At 36.7% G+C, this 20,740-nt stretch overlaps 1 protein-coding gene across 2 annotated transcripts in view; it reads right to left on the reverse strand.

The window, feature by feature from the left end:
* Positions 1 to 855: 855 nt before the first annotated feature.
* The window catches only part of sstn (stepping stone), a 47,779-nt gene continuing 27,894 nt past the window's right edge, over positions 856 to 20,740 (reverse strand). The window contains exons 5-9 of one of the 2 annotated variants that reach the window (XM_081761633.1): positions 17,919 to 18,201; positions 15,406 to 15,518; positions 13,835 to 14,036; positions 10,390 to 11,727; positions 856 to 7,107 (exon numbers count right to left, since the gene is read on the reverse strand). In XM_081761633.1, the coding sequence (XP_081617759.1) occupies positions 6,966 to 7,107; positions 10,390 to 11,727; positions 13,835 to 14,036; positions 15,406 to 15,518; positions 17,919 to 18,201 (2,078 nt within the window). In that variant the 3' untranslated portion in view covers positions 856 to 6,965. Of the gene's footprint in view, positions 7,108 to 10,389; positions 11,728 to 13,834; positions 14,037 to 15,405; positions 15,519 to 17,918; positions 18,205 to 20,740 lie in introns of both variants that reach the window. The other variant, XM_081761632.1, reaches the window with a different exon arrangement.

Genomic DNA, 20,740 nt, shown 5'->3' on the forward strand with positions numbered 1-20,740 from the left:
TTCAGAAAAAGTGTTACTTGTACCTCAACTTGTTTTGCAAAATGAATTAACCCTAACAAATTTCGTGTTCAACAATGACGGATAAAAATTTTCTCTCACATTTGTAGTTACGAATATAGATATATATATTAGTGAGCGATAACATTTTCTTCAAAATATTTAACATTTGTTTTGGTGTTGTCAACCGGGATTTCTCAAATTCTAAACAACCAACAAGTCACAATATGAACACGGTATTTCACTAACGGAATACCCATCCGAAAAATGTATTTTAATAGTTGAAGTATATATAAAAAATTAATATACAAAAGCATATCTTCATATTATACATCTGGAAATGTTTCACATGCAAACACATACACGCACACACACATGTATATATTCTATAATTATAAATTTCCCTGAAATTAGATTTCAATAAATTTATCACAAATCTGACCCACTATAACAATCACACATATATTACACACTATTGTCTATAAAACTGACATTTCTTTAATCATAATTTTTATAGATATTCACACATTAGATAATATTTTTTCTTAAAATTATATCTTTAGTTAAATATTTAAAAAAAATACAATACAAAACATAATGCTGATATACACAGTACACACTTGAAGCTCATAAATGCAAATTATAGAAAATATGCTCGGAATAAAAGCACGTATACAATCTTTGGTTTAATAATCATTTATATATGTATAAAACTTTACACAAGAATGATGACTTACAATAGAAATATAATAAATCGACAAAAACACTCAAGAAAACTTGACTTACTTCAAGTGTTAGTTTGTATTACTTATACTTAAGTTAGACGATATATTATTTGAGTCCATAATTTTTCTTACACTTAAAATCAAATCAGATACCAAATTAAATGCAAAATGCACTACAGAACGCAGCGTCACTTAAGCTAGAGACAAAAAACTTTTTTTTTTTAACTAACTAATTTAGTTATTTCCTAGAGCAATGAAGTCAGTAAGCATTACAGGTTTGAAACATTTCCCGGACAGTCTATTTTGATTTTTTTTTAATCTCACCTAGCTTTTTAAGTATCCTATAAACAAATTGAAAAGAATCACATATCCGTAAAATATTCTGATAATTACCGTATTTACGCGATTCTAAGAAGAATTTTTTGGTCGATTTTTTTGCCTCCAAAATCAAGGTGCATCTCAGATTTGAGTTATGCAAACGGAGGCTAGATTAGATGGAGTTTTGAAAAAAAAAAAAAAAAGCTAATCCCGTTGGTCTCGATTGTGTAAAGAATGTGTACTTTGTGTGTATTTGGCCATCAGCAGTGGAAAAATTGGAAAAGATAGTAATGCCGATGAGGAAACAGTTGATGAGCAGCAATGTCTCAGTGTTGTTTTTGCGAATATGAGTGCGAAACAGAAGAAAACAAACAAGTTTAAATAATTGCTGATAATTATTTATTTGTTTGTGTGTGTGTGTGTGTACATATTGGTATAATATACCAGTATAATATACATACTGGTATAATATGATACCGATAATGGATTGCTATACAACTGATGCAAGCAAGTGTTGTACAGCGGTGGACACTTCTAAATGGTACACCTTAGCCGTAAATTTCCATATGGCTGTACCATTTAGAAGTGTCCACCGCTGTACCGTAATTACATTAGGAAAATAAAAGTACCAGCAGATGCACATGAATATACCGGAAATTCCAGCAGTAAGTTCAATGTTTCTTTATTTTCCCATAACATTATTTGATTTCCAATTTTTTTTTTTTTTTTTTTTTTTTTTTTTTTTTTCCATTTTCGCCTAGAATGCGTCTTACATTCGAGGATTTCTTTTTCAATTGTTCCTTCAAAAACTGGGAATACGTTTTACGTTTGAGGGTGTCTTAGATTCGCGTAAATATGGTAATTAATAGACCTGAAAAGTAAACTTCTTGACTGTACGTTTTACGAGTGCAATATTGTATGTACAGCCTTTAAATGTATTACTCAAAATGAAATATTTATATGTTCGTACTGTGTTCTGCTTAAATGACAATCACGTTTCGGATTTTAGAGGAGAAAATGTTGTAAGCACCAGAAACTAATCACAGCAATCAAATGCAGCAGAGAATTAATAAAGGTATTACAAGAAAGGGCAAATATACCACGTCACGTCATCACTACCTAGTGAATAAACAAAAATTAATACACTGAGACTGTGTTAATTTCAAATGACATTCAAGAGCATAATAAGTGGTATCTCCCAACTGAATGGATATTGATGCAATGTCACAAGTTTACATATCGGAACAGTAAAGTAAATAGCCGGAACATGCTATTTCAAAATTGTAGAGTTTATAATTATTTCCTAATATTGCTTATAAACCAAACCACGCATAACGCTTAAACATTCAAGATCAACTTAGTTTCTAAGCATACCAAACTTCTGTTTGCCTAAATTCTTGCTTGGTATTTTTTCTTCTTCTTCTTAGGAGCTCCTCCGTGGCTAAGCGGTTAGCGTACGCGCCTTTGGCGTGGGAGACCCGGGTTCAATTCCCGGCGGGAGCTCATGTGGTTCGGATTCCACGTTAATCAGTAGGTCCACGTCTCATATAGCCTCGCTGCTGAACGGGACGTTAAACTCAAAATCAACTCAACTCAACTCTTCTTCTTCTTATATGATTTTTACTCTTAACCGTATTTACAATATTTTATAATACAGCTTAACCGTATACAGTAAAACCTGTCAACTTGGCCAGTTCTAGAGTTGGCTAATTGCTCATCTTGAACCTGAATTTTCTATAAGACAGTCGTTACTTATTACTCTGTAAGTTGGCCACCTGTCTATATTGGAAGTTGGCCGCATTGAAACAATGTTTACCCTATGATGATAATGATAAATTTACCTGCGTATCTTGGCCACGCAAACAGGCAGATATTCTGTATTTGTGACTGGAGACAAAGAAGCATAGATTCCAATGATTTGTTCTTGGAAGTTAATAGCCAGAACACTACCCTGATAAAAGGGTGGTAAAGGAAGGTGTGAATAGAAAAAGCACGTACATGAATTCAGGAAATCGTTGTACGTATTTGTTTACCCTGTCTGTTTTGGTAAAACTATTAGCTATATTGGCTCCTTTTAGTAATTTCAGAAAATTCTCAACCATAAAGCTAACCATCTCAATTGTCAACTATTGGCACGTGATGGCTTGTCGAAAGGTAGCTGAGGTTTTGAGATATGAATTCTCTTAAGACTTTCTCAAAACATCTTTTGTTCCGAGAGAAACACTTGTAGCTCATTAACAAGAGGATCAATATTATTAGGTAGTAAAGTTGTCACGAAAGAGGTGATATTCCTTGTGTCGTATCGGTTTCGAAGAGTCAATTTTCAGAATTCGAGATAGGATTAGATTTTTTTTCGAGTTTCCTGAGAAACACTAGTTCACCCAAGTCTTAGATATCAAACAGTATTTAGTGTTACACGATTCATAGTATAAAAACTATAAATTAATAAAGTGATATAACGAAACACAATGAACAATATTTATCAACGTTTAAAGATACAAAAGTCATTACACAATATATTCTAATGACTACTACATAATAATATTGCACTAGAAATCCTATTCTAAAAATACACCAATCACACTTATTTTCTGTAAGTTGGCCACCTTACAATGGAACCGATGGTGGCCAACATAGACAGGTTTCACTATATATAGTCAACAGTGCTTTCATTGACGTCAATTACTAATTCTGTCTTACGATTCAAATAAATTATTCTTGACACCTCGAAAGATTAGAACAACTATTAGATCACGCCAGTTATGACTTCACCACCACCATTGGTTACCATGGCGTCATCGCCGTTTCCAGTGCACTCTGACTTTTTTCCCAGGGAAATCCACACATCGGGTAGTGGGGTGGTTGTTCTGGATATGTTTCATTCACGGGGGATTCTAAAATCCCCTAACAGTTTGTCACTGGTAGGATCGACCTGCAGTGAACCCACTACCAAGGCTTAGTAGCAGAACTTCCCCCTAGGTGGTGGCTTAACTCGTGCGGTGGTAATAGTGTCAAAGCCGGTAACTCCATTACTGACACAGCTCTAGAGGAACATATGTGCCTAAACATATTTATATTGATAGATCCAATATTAAGAAGTTGGGCGTCAAAACTGGGTACAAAAGGACCAAGCCCAGATACTAACAGATCAAAAATACCCGTGCAAAGGAAAGTTACACCGACAGCCACGCACACTTTACAGTGCAATGTACGGCCAGTAGTAGCCACGCAATGTCTTCTTCAGCTACTGGAAGCTGAAGCTCTGAACCTGCTGCAAGTCTGAGAACGGTAACGCTTGCAAAAATTATCCTTGCACAGAGGGGCCCAGGCTGGGACTTCATGGAAAATTACAAGATACTGAGAAAGATAAAATACTTAAAAAGTGAGATATTAAAACTGGATGAATTTTAAATAGATTAAAGCAGCCTTTTCCAATCTGGGGTCCGCCTTTCGGTTTTGATACTCTCCAACTGAAACTTTGGAGAGAGAGAAAGAGAAAAATTGGAACAAGAAATGAATAAAAATTACTGGAGTTAACTTTGTGATCGTGAGATAGTAATTGAGGAGCTAACAGCAAAATCAGTCTCTCATGAAACAAAAACACACAACATAAAATGGATATTATTTCCTTAAATGCCGTTTCAAGTGAAGAATAACAAGCGCCCACACACTTAATTTCCTTCATATATATTCAACGCAGCTGTTTTAAGAGTTTAGCGCATCTCCGACTTCAGACTGTCTTGTTAACTCAAGAGATAATTCATCCTTATTTTACCAACTGATTCGCCAATTCTTTACCCCATTTCTACATTTGCGGTAGTCCTCCATTCAACGGTATTCAAGCAAAGAATCTCCATTTTATCTTATATGTGATTCTACCTCGGGAGACATTGATTTTACAATTTGGTCGGCAACTTTTTCCTCACAATCACAAAATTGACTCCATTCAATCTGTTTTCTTTGTTCGTTTCGTGATCTTTGGAGTTCCAAACTTTTTCTTTCTAAAGCTACAATCCGAAGCCTTAATCCAATTGAAATTATTTCTTTCAATTTTAGTATATCTTACTTTTAAAGTCTTGATTATCTTCATCGATATTTTGTCTTGAAACAAACGACCCGTGGCCTAGCGCAGCGTACTCGTTAACGCTCTCGGCAGGGAGGTTTTCCTGGGTTCCTCAGTAAGTTTTAATCATTCAAAAGATCACACCAGCCAAATGCCGAGATGGTACCTAAGATATTGGTTCCAGACCGCTTTTCCATTTCTTTATGCCTCCTCAATTGGGTAATGTGATCACCGAGGGACATCAACTCTCATACGTGACGGGCTAACATAGTCATAGATGCCGAAAGCCCAGAAATCTATTTTTAATGCTAATCCCACAAACACCTCAACAAGAGCGAAGCGCTCTAGTGAACTACTTTGTGGGAAACTTTTTTCAGGTAAACGCCTCTGCCGTGCTGTTCTCAAACTAGCAGTTTTAAAACAGACTAGACAAGCCAACAAAGAAAAGAAAGAAAGAAAAAAACGTCACGTTAGTCATTGGACTTACGTCTCGTGGACGCTTTAGCTGTACCATTTTCATACTACCGACACCTTTAGAGCCTTTCGCCTCTACGAGCTAAAGAAGACATGTCGCTATTACACGCCGCACACCCTGCACTGAAAGACATCCGTAGTTGCTTCTTTTTGTTTGTTCGAACACGTATATTTGATCTGTTGGGATCTGTAATTGTTAATCTTGTACCCACTTTTGACTTCCAACTTCTTAACACCGGAACTAACAATTCAAATATACATACATGTATTTGTTCCTCCGGTAGTCGTACCCGTGACAGTATGACTGGATTCTCACCCCATCATCCGCCGCACGGGTTAAGATACCACCCGAGATCTCCATGCCTTGGTAGAGGGCTAACTGCGGGTAGGTCCCACCAGTGATACACTCATAGGGAGGCTTTACGGTCCCCCTACGAATTAGTCGTATCTTGATCAACCACATCACTGTCCGGTGCTAAGATTTTAGTGTGAAGAAATTCAATGTGGACAATAAATGGCGGTAACCAATGAGTGACGGTGCGGTCAAAATGTATAAGGTACTCACCGGCAAACTGACCTCTGGCTAAAACACAGGGGAAGAATATTTACTTGATCATCCTTTCAAACGGGAAGCGAAAGTGTGTTAACATAATAAATAAACCTTAAAGTACGCTAATACTTTACATTATTTTAAGTGTTGAAATTGTGATGCTAAAGGAGGCATTAAATTATATTGGCTTCAAACTTTTTCTCTCTTTCTTCAAGCTCAGTGTCTCCCATTAATATAGAAAATGTTGAAATCGCTTACCTTGTATTATTGCTCGAGAAACTATAAATCAAAGTTTTGAGTATAGGAACTTAAGAAGCAATCAGAAGTAGTAACCAGAACAATATTAATAACAGATCACTTAAGCATTAGTACAATGGTTTGATAATATGACTGTGTGTATCAGCATTCTAGAAATAATGATCACTGGTTTAATGGCCCACATAGACAGTTACAGCGTAATAATAATAATAAATCCTCGAACTTTACAATTTAAATAAAAACGCATAAGGTACACTTAAATAAAAGAATCTTTGGAAGTTGGAATGATTGTTCTTGCTTTGTAATATTTAAAACGCGAAGATACACCACGTTTACGTTTGGCCCACATTTCAGTCTGTAACAGATAATATAGGCTTAGCAGTTTGTAACTTTCAACGAAAGCTTATCAAACAACTGTTCATGACGTATAAAAAAAGAAACAATATACAAAATTACAAAATGAGCAACCTTAAGTCCTTAGTTACTTATTTAAACTTACACTCAATGTGTAACGTATGCGAACACTTTCTGTGTAATTACTTCAAGGCACAAATACTTCACTTTTCCCTGAAGACTGACTTTAAACAAGGGTTGCTGAACGGGGAACGTTCTGATCCTGATACCAAGCAAGCATTTCTGTCGAAAAGGCATCTGCAAGCGATTCTCCACTGCCCAAAGTCAAACTTCCGTCCAAAGACGCGTTAGGAGATACAACTCTGCTTCTAGAAAAATGAAAATCAAATATTTAGAGAACTAAGTTTAGGGTGAAAAAATAGCAACTCAAAAGATACTCTTAAAATTTAAAAACTCAGAACTATGTCCAATAATAATAATAATAATAATAATAATAATAATAATAATAATAATAATAATAATAATAATAATAATAATAATAATAATAATAATAATAATAATAATAATAATAATAATAATAATAATAATAATAATAATAATAATAATCATCATCATCATCATCATCATCAGCGAGTTTCATTTTACAGTGTGAAACTATGATAGACTTCCATGCTATTGGAATTCAATACTCAAACTTTACATTGTACATCTATAACTAGTGGTTGCTATAGGTTAAAAAGATCAAAGATAACGTGTTCCTTGAACGCTGAATCCATGTCAGAACTAGCCACTACCTATTACTGACTTTGCTCTAGGGAGTTCAGCATTGAAACTGAAAGTGCTAATTGATGTATTTCAATTCCTACTGCAACAAAGGAATAAAACCAAATCTGAAACATATTCTTGCGGTACTGAGTCCATATTAAAAACCTGATTATCACTATTTATTTCCGTTTCATCCATTATGTAATCAGTGTTGTAGCCGAAAAAATAGTAGATTTTCATCACTTCCGGTTTCAACAGACATAAAAAATGAAATGAAATCTTTCAGTTCAACGTCCCACGCTTATGCCCTTTACGCTAAGGGAAGCGATGATTAAGGTAAGTAAATGATGATGGAAGTATTGGTGGAATGAGAATGTGAGAGGAAATTGGAAGTGGGAGAAAACCCACGGACACGATGTTGTCCACCACAAACTTACTTGGCCGGGGATCGAACCAGAGGCCCCACGCACCAGGAGTAAGCGCTATACCACTCAGCCACCGTGGCCCCCTCCAGAAACATATAAGCCGAGACAAAACTCATTATTGGGACGCTGAATCTGTAGCTTTTTGATATGTCTTACCGTTTTTTGTCTATGGAAATAAGAATTGAAACCGAACGTACTGGTAAATTTCAAGCACTTTCGGTTCTGATAGAATATTTTAAGTGTGATGGTACGTTCGTCTTGAGACGCAGAGCCAATTGCAAAGCTTCTCCTATTTCTTAGTTTTTTTAAAAAAAATTGGGACGATCAACGATGAAATCGGAAATGGTTGTTGTTTTGCATTTCCGGTTTGAATATAGGGTTAGCGAAAGAAATGGAACCTCTTCTTGGGACGCTGAGTCGATTGCAAAGAACCCCTTCTCGAAATCTGTTTGTTTTTGCTGATACTTGTCGACAGACTCACATAAACGTTCTATAAGACTTCCGAAACTTATGCATAGCATAGTCTGAAAGTCTAATAATGCTCAAGTATACAAGATATGCCGTTCGTATTCATTGGATGCTTTAACTGTTTTCTGTACAAACTGATGTAGGTCCATCTGTACGATCAAGTTTCCCTATCGACTGGATTTGTTCAAATATTTTGTTCAATACCTTCCCGAGATGACGGTGCGATGCTTGGAAAACTATCTACAAAGAATTCAACAGCATTGAGATTAAAGTCACGTTTCCACCACATTTGCAGTACAGAAACACGCTGTTCTGAAAGTATTTTTCTATTTACTGCTTCTCAACAACCATCCACTAACTAGCACTAACATCAGCAGGGCTTACATAAACTTTACATCACACAAGAGTCATCACTGATAATGTCGCCTGAATTATAGGAACTGCTGCTCTAGTCAAGTAGCTACTATACTAGTCAAACCAGAGTCTTAGTAACTGCTACTGCCAACTGACTTATGAGTTACATTATATATTAAACATTAAAAAGTAACATGTAAACAATATTAACATCATTAAAAAGAAAAGTACAGAAGTTGCAGATATCGTGAAACCTCTGCATAACGGAATCCCGCGGTTATCATTTATTTCCGTTATGTACAGGTTTTCGCTTAATACAAGGCGTATTGAACACAGCTATAGTAGCACAGTCAAAGAACTACTATACTATACACCATAACTTCTCTCTCAACATTTCAAACGGGAGCACCCCGAGAAAACCCACGGACGATGTTGTCCACCATAAAATTACACGCACCAGAGGTAAGCGTTCTACCACTGAGCTATCGTGCCTATCTTCTAAACACACTGATCATATCGGTTGTAAGACTTTTCTTATAGAGATTTGGTCTTTACATAATACTGCATACAAATCAGTCGATCCATATCGTAAGTATTGCCACAGTACATTTTAGTAAGTGCTATGCACAGCTCACCAATCATATAATTCCACGTATTGCGATTACCCAGTACAAATAACACATTTTCGCATTTTCAGGGGAAACTAATTCACTGTATACTTTTTTCTGAAACTGATGGGCTTTGTAACATATCCAACAGTTCAAGAAAAAAAGATCTTGTTTTGTGTGTGTGTGTATTTTCTTTTCAAGCCACAATCTATTACAATTCTAGTGGCTACAGAAATTATTCAATAAATTCAAGACATTGTTTGGACTCTTTAAATTATTCCAAACATATGCTATGATGTGTACCATGCTTGATGTAGGAAAGAATAAACACTTTTATGGGAGGAAAAAACACTAATCTTGAAGTTTCATTGTTTGTTACAGCAACACGACGATCTACCATATTATAAAAAATAAGTAATAGAAACCGTTATCTTATTGATAGATTTTTAAAAATTCCAAAATTACATTGTAAATATCTAAATGCAAGAGTTTTATTCCTAATAATAATAATAATAATAATAATAATAATAATAATAATAATAATAATAATAATAATAATAATAACAGTCATCAATCATTACTGATCATGCTTTAGCACTGGAAACTTGAGTGAATATTTTCTTCCCGAGTACATAAACAGTATACAAGGACAAGGGTTTGATTCTCGGTAAGAGCTACTCTCTCAGAAGCGTACAACGAAAAACTATTCTGTTGAAATGGCGTACATTGTGTGTAACTAATGAACAGGATTTAAGTATCCACAGAGTTTCTGAATAATCGATAATGTAATTCTGTCATTTTTCATAATATAAATAATTGCAATATTGAATATAAAGGGGCCCACAAATGCAGAACTGGCTGTTTTATGTACATATGGTTAGCTCCTGTTCAGAATACACGTGGTTCGAATGCCACCTTTAAGTTCCCAGACAGCTTTGGTGCTGAAAAGAAATGTTAACACAATATCAAGGAATTATTACTTTTTTAAAAAAAGGTCTATATTTTAATTCATGAATTCGTTTCCACTTACCTGTTTTGTGAACAAGACTTCGCTGGAGATGGTGTACTCTGTCTGATTGATGCACTAGAAGAATCGATAGAACTTTCCAGTGGCTGACATGTCATAGGTTGCAGGGGCTGGTAAATTCCTTTCTGTTGTGATGACATAGACGGCGTAGGAGACGGTGCTGTGACCACTCTTGACACTGGCTCAGATCCTTGAGACACTGATTCTGGGGATTTAGGAGTATGCTGTGAAGACATGGAAGCAGTGTCAGATCCTGAAGAGGTTCCATAATTCTTCACTACACCTCCAGATCCTAATGTAGACTGTGAATTTAAATTATTTGAGTCTGCGTCTTTATTAGCAGTTTGATTTTGATTATTCTTTTTGCGGAACTTTGTACTGTATTTGTAGAAATCAGACATTTCAAAAGGTTTCGTTACTTCCCAATAAGGCTGTAACTTTCCAGGCTGAATAGTTATGTGATTTTTTGGTGATTCAAAAGGTATCACTGTTTCAAAGAATTCATTGGACGTATCACTTTTTGCTTGTAAGAAATGTTGTTCAGCGGAACTGGTCTTTGAATTCTTATTGACAACATTGTTCTCAGAGTTAAACTTCGAACTGCTAGGCGCCGCGTGATTACTTGCAGTATCTGAAGGGGACGGAAGACTGGATGGGGCCTCACTGGAAGAATGCGATTTGGTTTCATTGAATGAATGTCCACTGGGTCTACGGGAAGACGATCGGGAGCGATGAGGCGGTGTTGGAGAATCAAGGGACGTTTCGTACCACTCCTTTTCCTTCGGCTTCCTAGTAGATGCCTCAGGCGATTTCAACTGACTGTAAGATGTTGATGAGTGCATATCGCTAGTTCGCAAATGTTCCTTTGCACTTCTGGCTTCACCATTCATGTTTGTAGTCGTGTCAACACTGCCCATTGACTGAGCCCTAGACAATACTCTGTCCCCCGACGACGCAGTTACGTGTCCCAAACTGTGTTCCGGATATGTCTGTCCAGGCAGCAAAGCTCCCCCCATTGGACTGGACGGATATTGTACAGTGGACTGGCTAGAGGAAACATTTACATACATTTGTTGATCCTCGGCTTCCCTGCCCCAATTAACATGAGCAGAATTTTGACCATGTTTTCTTGATGATGATGATCCTTGTGTAACATTCGTGTCACGCCGCTTCTCTCTTACGTAATGAACGTTTTCCACAGGATAGTAACCGACGTATTGCGCTGGGGTTGGATTCTGCTCTACTACACTACCTTGCAGAGCATCTAGATCGTCGACACTACGAGACTCAAGGCAAGGACTACTGTGAGCCATGTGCTTCCGCCTATCAAGGCTTCCGAACCTGAAATCAATAAACACATCATACACTTTCATCAGCAAGTATGTTTATGAGTAAAAGCAAGTAATGCAAGTCAGGGTTATAAATAACACATTGACGGAGTAACATAGTAAGTAAACAGCACACACAGTAAATATGAGGGTTAGTCAAGAAGTCAGTTGCACACCTTCGTAAAATCTCTTGGTACAAGGATATTTTTGAAACTTGGCGGCAACACTGCTGACATTTATCTGCAGCGCGTGACGTAACGGATTTGGCGTGGTAGTTGTGGTTTACTTGCTAATCAGTTGTAAACATATCTCGGCAGTTGGCGTCCAAATTGGAAGTGCGCCCAGTGATTAGTTTTTGTGGGCAAAACTGTGTAACCGCAAAGAAATTTATAGGCAGGTGCACGAAGTGTACGATGAATATGTAATATCGCAATTATGCTCCTCTATGACATAAGGCAAAACTACCGTGAGATGATCTGTGCAAATTTCAGTGAGAAATATAGGATCACCACTCCAGATCTTGCACGTTGTGATTTCCATGTTTTCGCTCCTATGAAAGAACTTCCAAAGATATGATATCGAAGATATGGATGACGAAGTGAAAGCTGTAACCCACAAAGGTTATCGGACGTTGGGCGGGAATTCTAGAAAATATTGTGAAACGCGTCGATAAATGTTTAAATAACGGAGGTGATTAGATCGAAAAGTAAATCTGCGTTGAACTTTTATGTACCAGTATTGTGAAAGTTCGCTCCTCTTTTGTTTCCTCAAGCAGTGCAACTAACTTTTTAAATTACCCTCATAAACTAGCACAGTGACAAGTACTCAGTTTAATTGTGCATAATTATTAAGTAACTTCGGCCAAGTGTTGTGAAACATGCTAAATAGTAAGATTTAGTTGAGTAGATTTTGAGTTTAACGTCCCGTTCAGCAGCAAGGCTATATGAAACGTGGCCCTACTGATTAACGTGGAATCCGAACCACATGAGCTCCCGCCGGAATCGAACCCGGGTCTCCAACGCCAAAGGCGAGGACGCTAACCGCCCAACCACGAAGGAGCTCATAACAAGATTTAGTTCGACCCATATTCATTGGTCCACAGACTTATAAAGAATGCATGTTTAATAATAAACAAATACATGAAAGTACAACTGGATACTGTAAACACGCTTTTGGAAAATAGAAACTCATTGTATTAACAGTTGTTCGGGGTCACTGAGATCAACAGTGACACTTCCTCTCAAGTTTAAATCCAAATTCAGCACCGCAACTTGGGAGAGGGGGGAGGTATATAAAAATGATCGAAAATTGCCGATATTAATGTCGAATCCATAGTTTTCGGGGTCACTGAGATCAACAGTGACACTTCCTCTCAAGTTTAAATCCAAATTTAGCCCCGCCACTTGGGAGAGGAGGGAGATATATAAAAATGATCGAAAATGACCGATATCAAAGAGCGCTTCAGTAATATCTTCTCTTTTTAAGTTTTACGTCCCACGGTTATGCCGGTTAGGCTAAAGGAGACGGTGATGATTATGAATGAAATGGTGGAATGAAGAAAGTGGAAGGAAACGGGAGAACCCCGAGAAAACCCACGCACACGGTGTTTGTCCACCACAAAGTTCACTTGGCGGGGCCAGCGCTTCAGTAATAGTAACAAAGTGACTGACTAACGGAATATATTACTAATTTTTTCTTATTTTAACCCAGCGAAGCGAATAATTGACGCTAGTAATAAATAAAAGTAAACACACAAAAATTTTTGTCAGCCAAGATGGTTTTCAGCTCAGTGATACATGGTTTAACACATTTATTTCTAGCCTTCTAGGCAATATAATAATAATATGGAAGGCGATTAAAATAATCCGAGTAACAATCTTACAAAAATAGACAAATACAGCTATGCTTTTATTGTCACAAACACTATTTTCGACCGAAACTGAACGCAAAAACGCAAGTTAAAATATGAAAATACAATAGACTTATATGAATATATCAAAATGCGTCACACTTCGTTATATTTCATTATAATTGAAGAAGTCCATTGTTAGTTTTAGGGACTAATGTTTTATAGACAAATACCTTATTTGGCAGTGGTACCACTTAATATGCCAACTCACCTATCCCGGTTCCATCGAGAAGATCTCCCTTCAAGGCTCGGATGTCTGGAAGGAAGATCTGGTTCTGCCTCAGCATCTAACTCATCCACACACTGGAACACCTCAGCTGGGTGACTTTGGGTTACATTGTAATATCCTTGGGCTGGCATACATTCCGGAGCCCCTACGTCATATCGGTTCCAATAAGGGGCTATTAGTGGTGCTGTAAAGAAAACATTTTTCATGGTAAGGACAACACATTAAGAACACAATGCCAAAAATAAATCAAAACAATCAACCTACGTGCAAAATAGTATTCAACAAGTAGGAAAATAGTTCGATATGAATCTTGGTTTTCTTTCCTGAAATTTCTTATTCTACCAATTAGGCCTCCTCGTTCGTCTAGTGACTAGCGCTTGTACTTTTACTGCACGACGAGTTCCTGGGTTCGATTTCCAGGGGGAGAGTACTGAATGCACTACAGTGATTCAAGTCTCAGTTTAAATTTAAAGTCTCGTCTTATCGGTCTCGTTGATAACAAAGGATGCAAATATAAAAATAAATCCTTCTACCAATTCTTTCATCATTAACTTGGTTACAAGAGCTAGCTACTAAGGGTAACGTTCGCAACCTTTGCTGTGGGAAATTCAAATCCCCCGCTGAGAGTTCAGTTGATTTTGAGTTTAGCGTCCCGTTCAGCAGCGACGCTATATGAGACGGGACCTACTCATTTACGTGGAATCCGAACCACATGAGCTCCCGTCGGGATCGTCCCGCTGAGAGTAGTCACCAGCAAAAGTGCACACCAATCAGCTTCCATATTTTTTTCAACAGATGTGGACGTGTTGCATCAATTTGAAAACAGTTGTAATGGCACAGAAAGAAAGTGTGTTACCGATAAAATTAATTCGAATTGGCCAGTTTATTCCGGTTTAGCAAAAAAACTACAGGGGGAAAAGAGCTTTTATCTCTCACGTACGCATGCGTATGTTGTATAGCCTTGGTAGTTCCAAGTAATGACAAATTAGCAAAAATTTGGATTTATTATAAGATGTCAGTAAGATATGAGTGAATGTAAGTACCTCTATTAATTTCTCATATAAATGCTTTTAAGGACTAGAGTAACAGTTAGGCAGCAGTGAAGAAGGTGGGCAACTTACGCGTGCAATAACGTGCTGAATCAGGAACTAAAGTAAATCAAACTGATTCCTATACAATGAAGAAATTAAAGTAAGCTAAAGGTAAACTTCAGTGGCTTCATTAGCAAATCGCCAGCAGAAAGCTCTTTCCGTAGTATCCAATTAGAGGCTACAATTCATATTGCGCAAGTGCTATTTCCTTCGTCACTCACTTTAGCCTAGAAAGTCGTGACTGAAGTTCCCTTCTTCCTACAAAACACCTTACAACGTAAGTAATGATGCAAAGCATTAAGAAATGTATTTTTTAACCTGCATCATAACTGCATTTTTCAATAGCCCTTTTCGTTCTTAAAATTGAGTCTAGGCCCTCCTGCTATTCTACTTACTAATGCGCGAAAGTCACGATTAATGGAGGATTTCCTGCGGTATTAGAAGAAAACGAAAGGAACTTACCCATATCTACTTTGCTCATTCGATTTAATCTATCATTTTCGTGATGCATGTGCAGAGCATAACTTATGTACGATGGATGCTGATAAAATGGAAAATAACCTGTGCTTCCATATCTGAAAATATTTTTAAAATGTAGAATAATATATTACATGTATACATACATGATATAGTTTGATAAATCATAAGCCATACTGATTAGTGAACTAAGAATTACTAAAAATGGAACTGATTTTTACTATGCATTTATACATGATCAATTACGTTGCAAGAGCACATGAGAAAATTTTTCAGCCAAAAAATTTGAAGAATTAATTCCAATTAATAAAATTCCTGTACATTATTAAATACAAATTTTATATTTATTCTGTAAAAAGCTGAAAGACGAAGGGGTTATATACTGGAATTGAGATTCAGGCTTAATATTTTTTTTCTACTGTTTGAGTAATACTGGTATTAAAACTATTTACACTGAATTTTAATCGAAAAAGAAATATGGAAATACTAGCTATTTGTTAAGCGTTTGGGATGAAAGAGCACCATTCTCGCTTTCAAATCAGGAAATTCCGTAGATTTGATTCCGTGGCCAGTCACTGTGACTACACTTTTTTTCGTGACTTTCAGCGGCCACTTCAGGCAAATACTGAAATAGTATTTCTAAAGTAGACGGTGGTCGATCACTTTCAAAATTATTTCTTTTCATGTTTGACATAGTCAATTATTGTAACTGCGAAATGACTTCTCATCTATAGTTGCACCTATATTTTGAACAACAAATAAAAAAACTTTAAACATTAAGCTGACAGTTCAGTGCAGTCGGGAAATAAATGTATATTTATATGAAGGAGAAAGTAACACTGTAATAACCTCAATACAAGAATATTATCCCCTAGTGTATTGCCTGTAATACTTTTTTATTTTGATAAATTCTAGGCGAAACTGTTCAATCTGATTGTTCCGTTTAAATAGACATAAAATAAATTTTAGTTGTGACAAGTCTGCTTTGAACCCCACAAGGTCCCCGAAGGTCGCGGTGGCTCATTAATAGAGCGTTCACCTCTGGTGCGCGGGATACCTGGTTCGATCCAAGTGAACTTTGTGGTGGACAAACACAGTGTGCGTGGATTTCTCAGGATTTTGCCGTTTCCTCGCACTTTCTTCATTCCACCTTTTTCATTCATTTCTCATCCTCACCGCCTCCTTTAGCCTAGCAGGCATAGCCATAGAACGCAGAACTGAAAAATGTCATTTCTCACACGGCCTCGGCACTGCTTACACTGAAAACCCTAGCATTACGCCACTACTGACCTATTCTATTATTCCACGAAGACGGACCAGTGTTGATCAAATTGTCACTAAGTTGTCTAAAACCAAAAGCTGAAACGCTAAAATACAGCAAAATTGACAGGTTCAGTGATATTTTACATAATATATCACTTTTCCTCAAGACCAGGTTGGTGGGACAATTAAATTTTCTGTCTACTTTGTGCCGATTGCTGACTGTCTTATTGATATGGTTATCGTTTCTTGATATTACCCAAATATACGAGGGGGTGTCCAGTAAGTTACTTACCTAGACAAAAAGGAATGCAGATAGGCTCATCTGGTCATCACTGATTTTCAATGCAGTCCCCATGGAGGTATATGGACCGTCACCACTTTGTGGACAGCAAAGAAATACCGGAGAAAAAAATAATCTTTGTCATGGGCTGCAAACCACTGGGAAACAGCCTGTTGATGTGTTCGGAACTTTTTCGGCGGCGGGGAATCGTGGTGTTTCTACTGCATGTACTCCTGCTTGCTCTCAGAATCTTGATGACCGACCGGTGCTCGAACTTCTGGAAATCCATTGTTCGCAGCGTCAGACAAACATTCGCTACGCGGCGTAACACAAATACTCTGCTCACGGCCACTGCATTGCTCCGACTGACCTCAAATTGCGCAGCGGGGTTCCCTATAGTGACCTTGGCCTGCGTGTCAGACGTCTTTATGATCCGCCCCTCCCTTCCTGTCTACGTAGATAACTTATTGGACGCCCCTCGTACCTTTACCTTCTTTCTTGAATTTTTGCTGTTAGCAGAAAACTTCCATCATTCAATAAAGTAAAATACGGAATATTACAAATGGGCATAGGTTTCCCTAATATGTTACTATATTTAACATATTCGTAAGTATCAATAATTCAAGTTTAAGAAGCAAATGTAGATACAAGCTTTTATCGTCCGACCACGGCTATCGTCCTTCAGATACATCGATTTAGCCCCCCTTTAACCCATTCTTATAGTCGAGCTGTTCAAAAAACAAGAAACGAATGATCATCCTTTAGTTATTTTATTGATCAACCAGTTGGATTAAGATATTTCAGTTCACCTAAGTCTAACAACGACTGATTCAACCAACTTAAACGATAGTTATAAATGATATATTCATATTCCTAAGCACATAAGAAAAAGATTAATTTCAACTACAATAATTTTAAGAAAGTATTACTATCCAATAATAAATTCAATACAAACCTTTGCATTTGAGAATATGGTATTTGGTGGGAATGATTGTGCTGTTTTAAGGGCATTGTATAACTGTTATATTGCGACACTTTATGATTAGTTGGTTCTTGAGTTATATGTCCTTTTTTCTCCGACATATGTATGTATGGGTGAAAGGTTCCGTCCCAATACTGGCCTACAGCGTCGTGCTGATAAACTGAGACCGGAATCTGAGCAACAGGAGACAAACTAACTCCTTCGTCCTGTAAAATTGGGTCCCTTTCTAAATCTTGGCCAGATTCATCAGTAAGAACTTCTGAAAGAAATAAGACACAAATAAATGGTATAAAATAACACCGATATTGCATTTTTGTTATTTTAACACATTTAAAATTCATTAATTTATTCCTTCGTAAAAGTACACATGCTAGAGCTGATCACGTAAAAGAGTACGTAAGCTTTACACAACACAACAAATGTATTTACACTGTTATATACACTATTCGAGATGAAAGAAATAATGATGTGTGCTAATCTTTCATTTATTCGCTAAAACACAAGTTAAATAACGTATCTATTATATTTTGACCCCCAGAAAAGACCATTGACAAAACTGAAATTTCACATCACTGTAGCATAATTACTTTAAATTACATTTGTCAATTCAGAAATTCACACTTACCGTTTGCAAAACGTATGCCTTCCTAACTGCATTGTAAGCATTGAAAAAAGAAGAAAAACAATTCAGCTGTACTATATACCATTATTAAACATTTGTCCATTTGCAAACAACCTTCTACACAGTTATCTCACTGAAATGAACAAACCTTCTGAGCACTCCTTTAATGCTACATTATGCTTTCACCTATTTTGCAACATTAGACTTAATTTACGCAAAGTACGCCGGGAAAGTGGACGAACTATAGTGAAGCTGACCAAATCACACGTACAACTGCATCCCTCCAAGCACTTCAAATAAAAATGACGAGGTTGATTGAGGGATGTAACGAGGGAGGGAGAGCAAGAACTTAAACGTAAACAAGATTCAGAAGTAAGCAATGAGCAAATCATTTTTCAAGAAGATACAACGGTTAGAAAAATAATAAATAAATAAATAAATAAATAAAAACCGGAATAGTAAGTATAACTATTATTGTTACTTAGAACGAATTTATTTTAAAATCCAAATGTTACGCTCTATCCCCTACAACAAAGGGACAACATTTATGGCGTCCAGGCAGTTTTTAAGGAAACCGAACTACCAACACAAGCATATATTTTAAATATTGTGATTCAATTCCGAAGGAGAGATATACACATCGGATGTCTAAGTCAAAGACATTTCAGCTTAAATTTAAGTCTTTAGGAATGGTTGTACTTTAGCGTCCCTTTTCAGCACAGAGTATATGCAACATGATCAGTTCAAAGAAACTCGATTCACTATAATGCGTTCATTTCAAAGTTCACCCACCTGGATTCGAAACCGAGACCCTGTCCAACAAGAGCACGTGCGCTAGCCACTTGACAAGGACTCTTCAGGAATGCTATACTAATAAGAGCGCACGACCTCTTCAGTAACAATTTGCAATTTAGCAACTTAATCACGTACAGCCTAATACCTACATTCAGGAATCAGAAGCCTATGAACCTTAGAGATATTAAATATATTTCTACCATGGAAAGTTAGACGACACACAAGAATCTCATACAAGTGTTTAAATTGTCTTTCAGAACTTGATATGTAAAAATATTAGTAAAATTTCATCGAATACTATCTATTAATTTAAAAGTTACAAAACGTTTCAAGATAAATGGTCCGCCCTCCGTATTGACTTCTTGTTTCATTGTTTGACTGGAGTTTAACGTCCCATTTCAGCACCAAGGCTACATGAGACAGGACTTACTGTTTGCTTCAACTCGGTTAACACCAGTACTCGGGTTTGGATCCGAGGCAAATATCCTTAATCGAGAATCAAACAAGAAATACATATTTTCAAACTACTCTGGCGAATACGTTACAAAATAATCTATACTAACTGAACCTGCGCTCTCTACACAGCGTATCATTCGCATATGAGCATGAATCTCCTTGTCATTCCTCACATCACCTGTACATATCCCTTTACAGACACAAGCGAAGGACGTTTTTATTTTAAAAAAATCGCAAAGGGGTATCATAAAGGGGAGATTTTTTCGATTATTGTTTCAATATCTCGCACCGTTGCAAGATTGAGCCTACTTCCGGTTGGAGTTTCTAATTCATGTATGATCAGTGTCAAATACATTACACACAATTAATTATAATGTCAGTGATATATATGGTGTTCATTGGGCAAAACACTCCAAGACAATAAACATTCATCTTAGACTGAAGAAGTGGGTATCCTTCAATTTTCATTGTCATTTGGCCATGAAACAAACGCCGGAGAAATATACAACCCCTGTATACAACTATGTTGTGTTGGAATGTAAAACTCATAGATTAAGATGCTTTAGTTTTTAAAAATTTCAACACTTCCAGTGTACCCCTAAAAAATGTAATAAAGAAATAACGTCCATGTTTTTTTTTTTCTGAATATTCAATCAGAACTGGACAATCTATACAAAATTTGGAATCGATCAGTGAAAACGGTACCTTTCTAGAGCTTGTAGTTTTCGAGATATTGTCAATAGAATTGGCCACAAACATATAAACTTTTCTTGACCACAAATATATAAAGCTAACACACACACATATATATAGCTTGACCACAAATATATAGATTAGATTTAGAAAAGTGATTCGAAAATAGGGGAGTTCGACTTCCAGAACCGTCACCAAATTTCATGAAAGAAAGAAAGAAAAAAAAAAT

The sequence above is a fragment of the Thermobia domestica genome, chromosome 6 (assembly GCF_964235325.1).
Source record: "Thermobia domestica chromosome 6, izTheDome1.hap1.1, whole genome shotgun sequence".
NCBI classification, from domain to species: Eukaryota; Metazoa; Arthropoda; class Insecta; order Zygentoma; family Lepismatidae; genus Thermobia; species Thermobia domestica.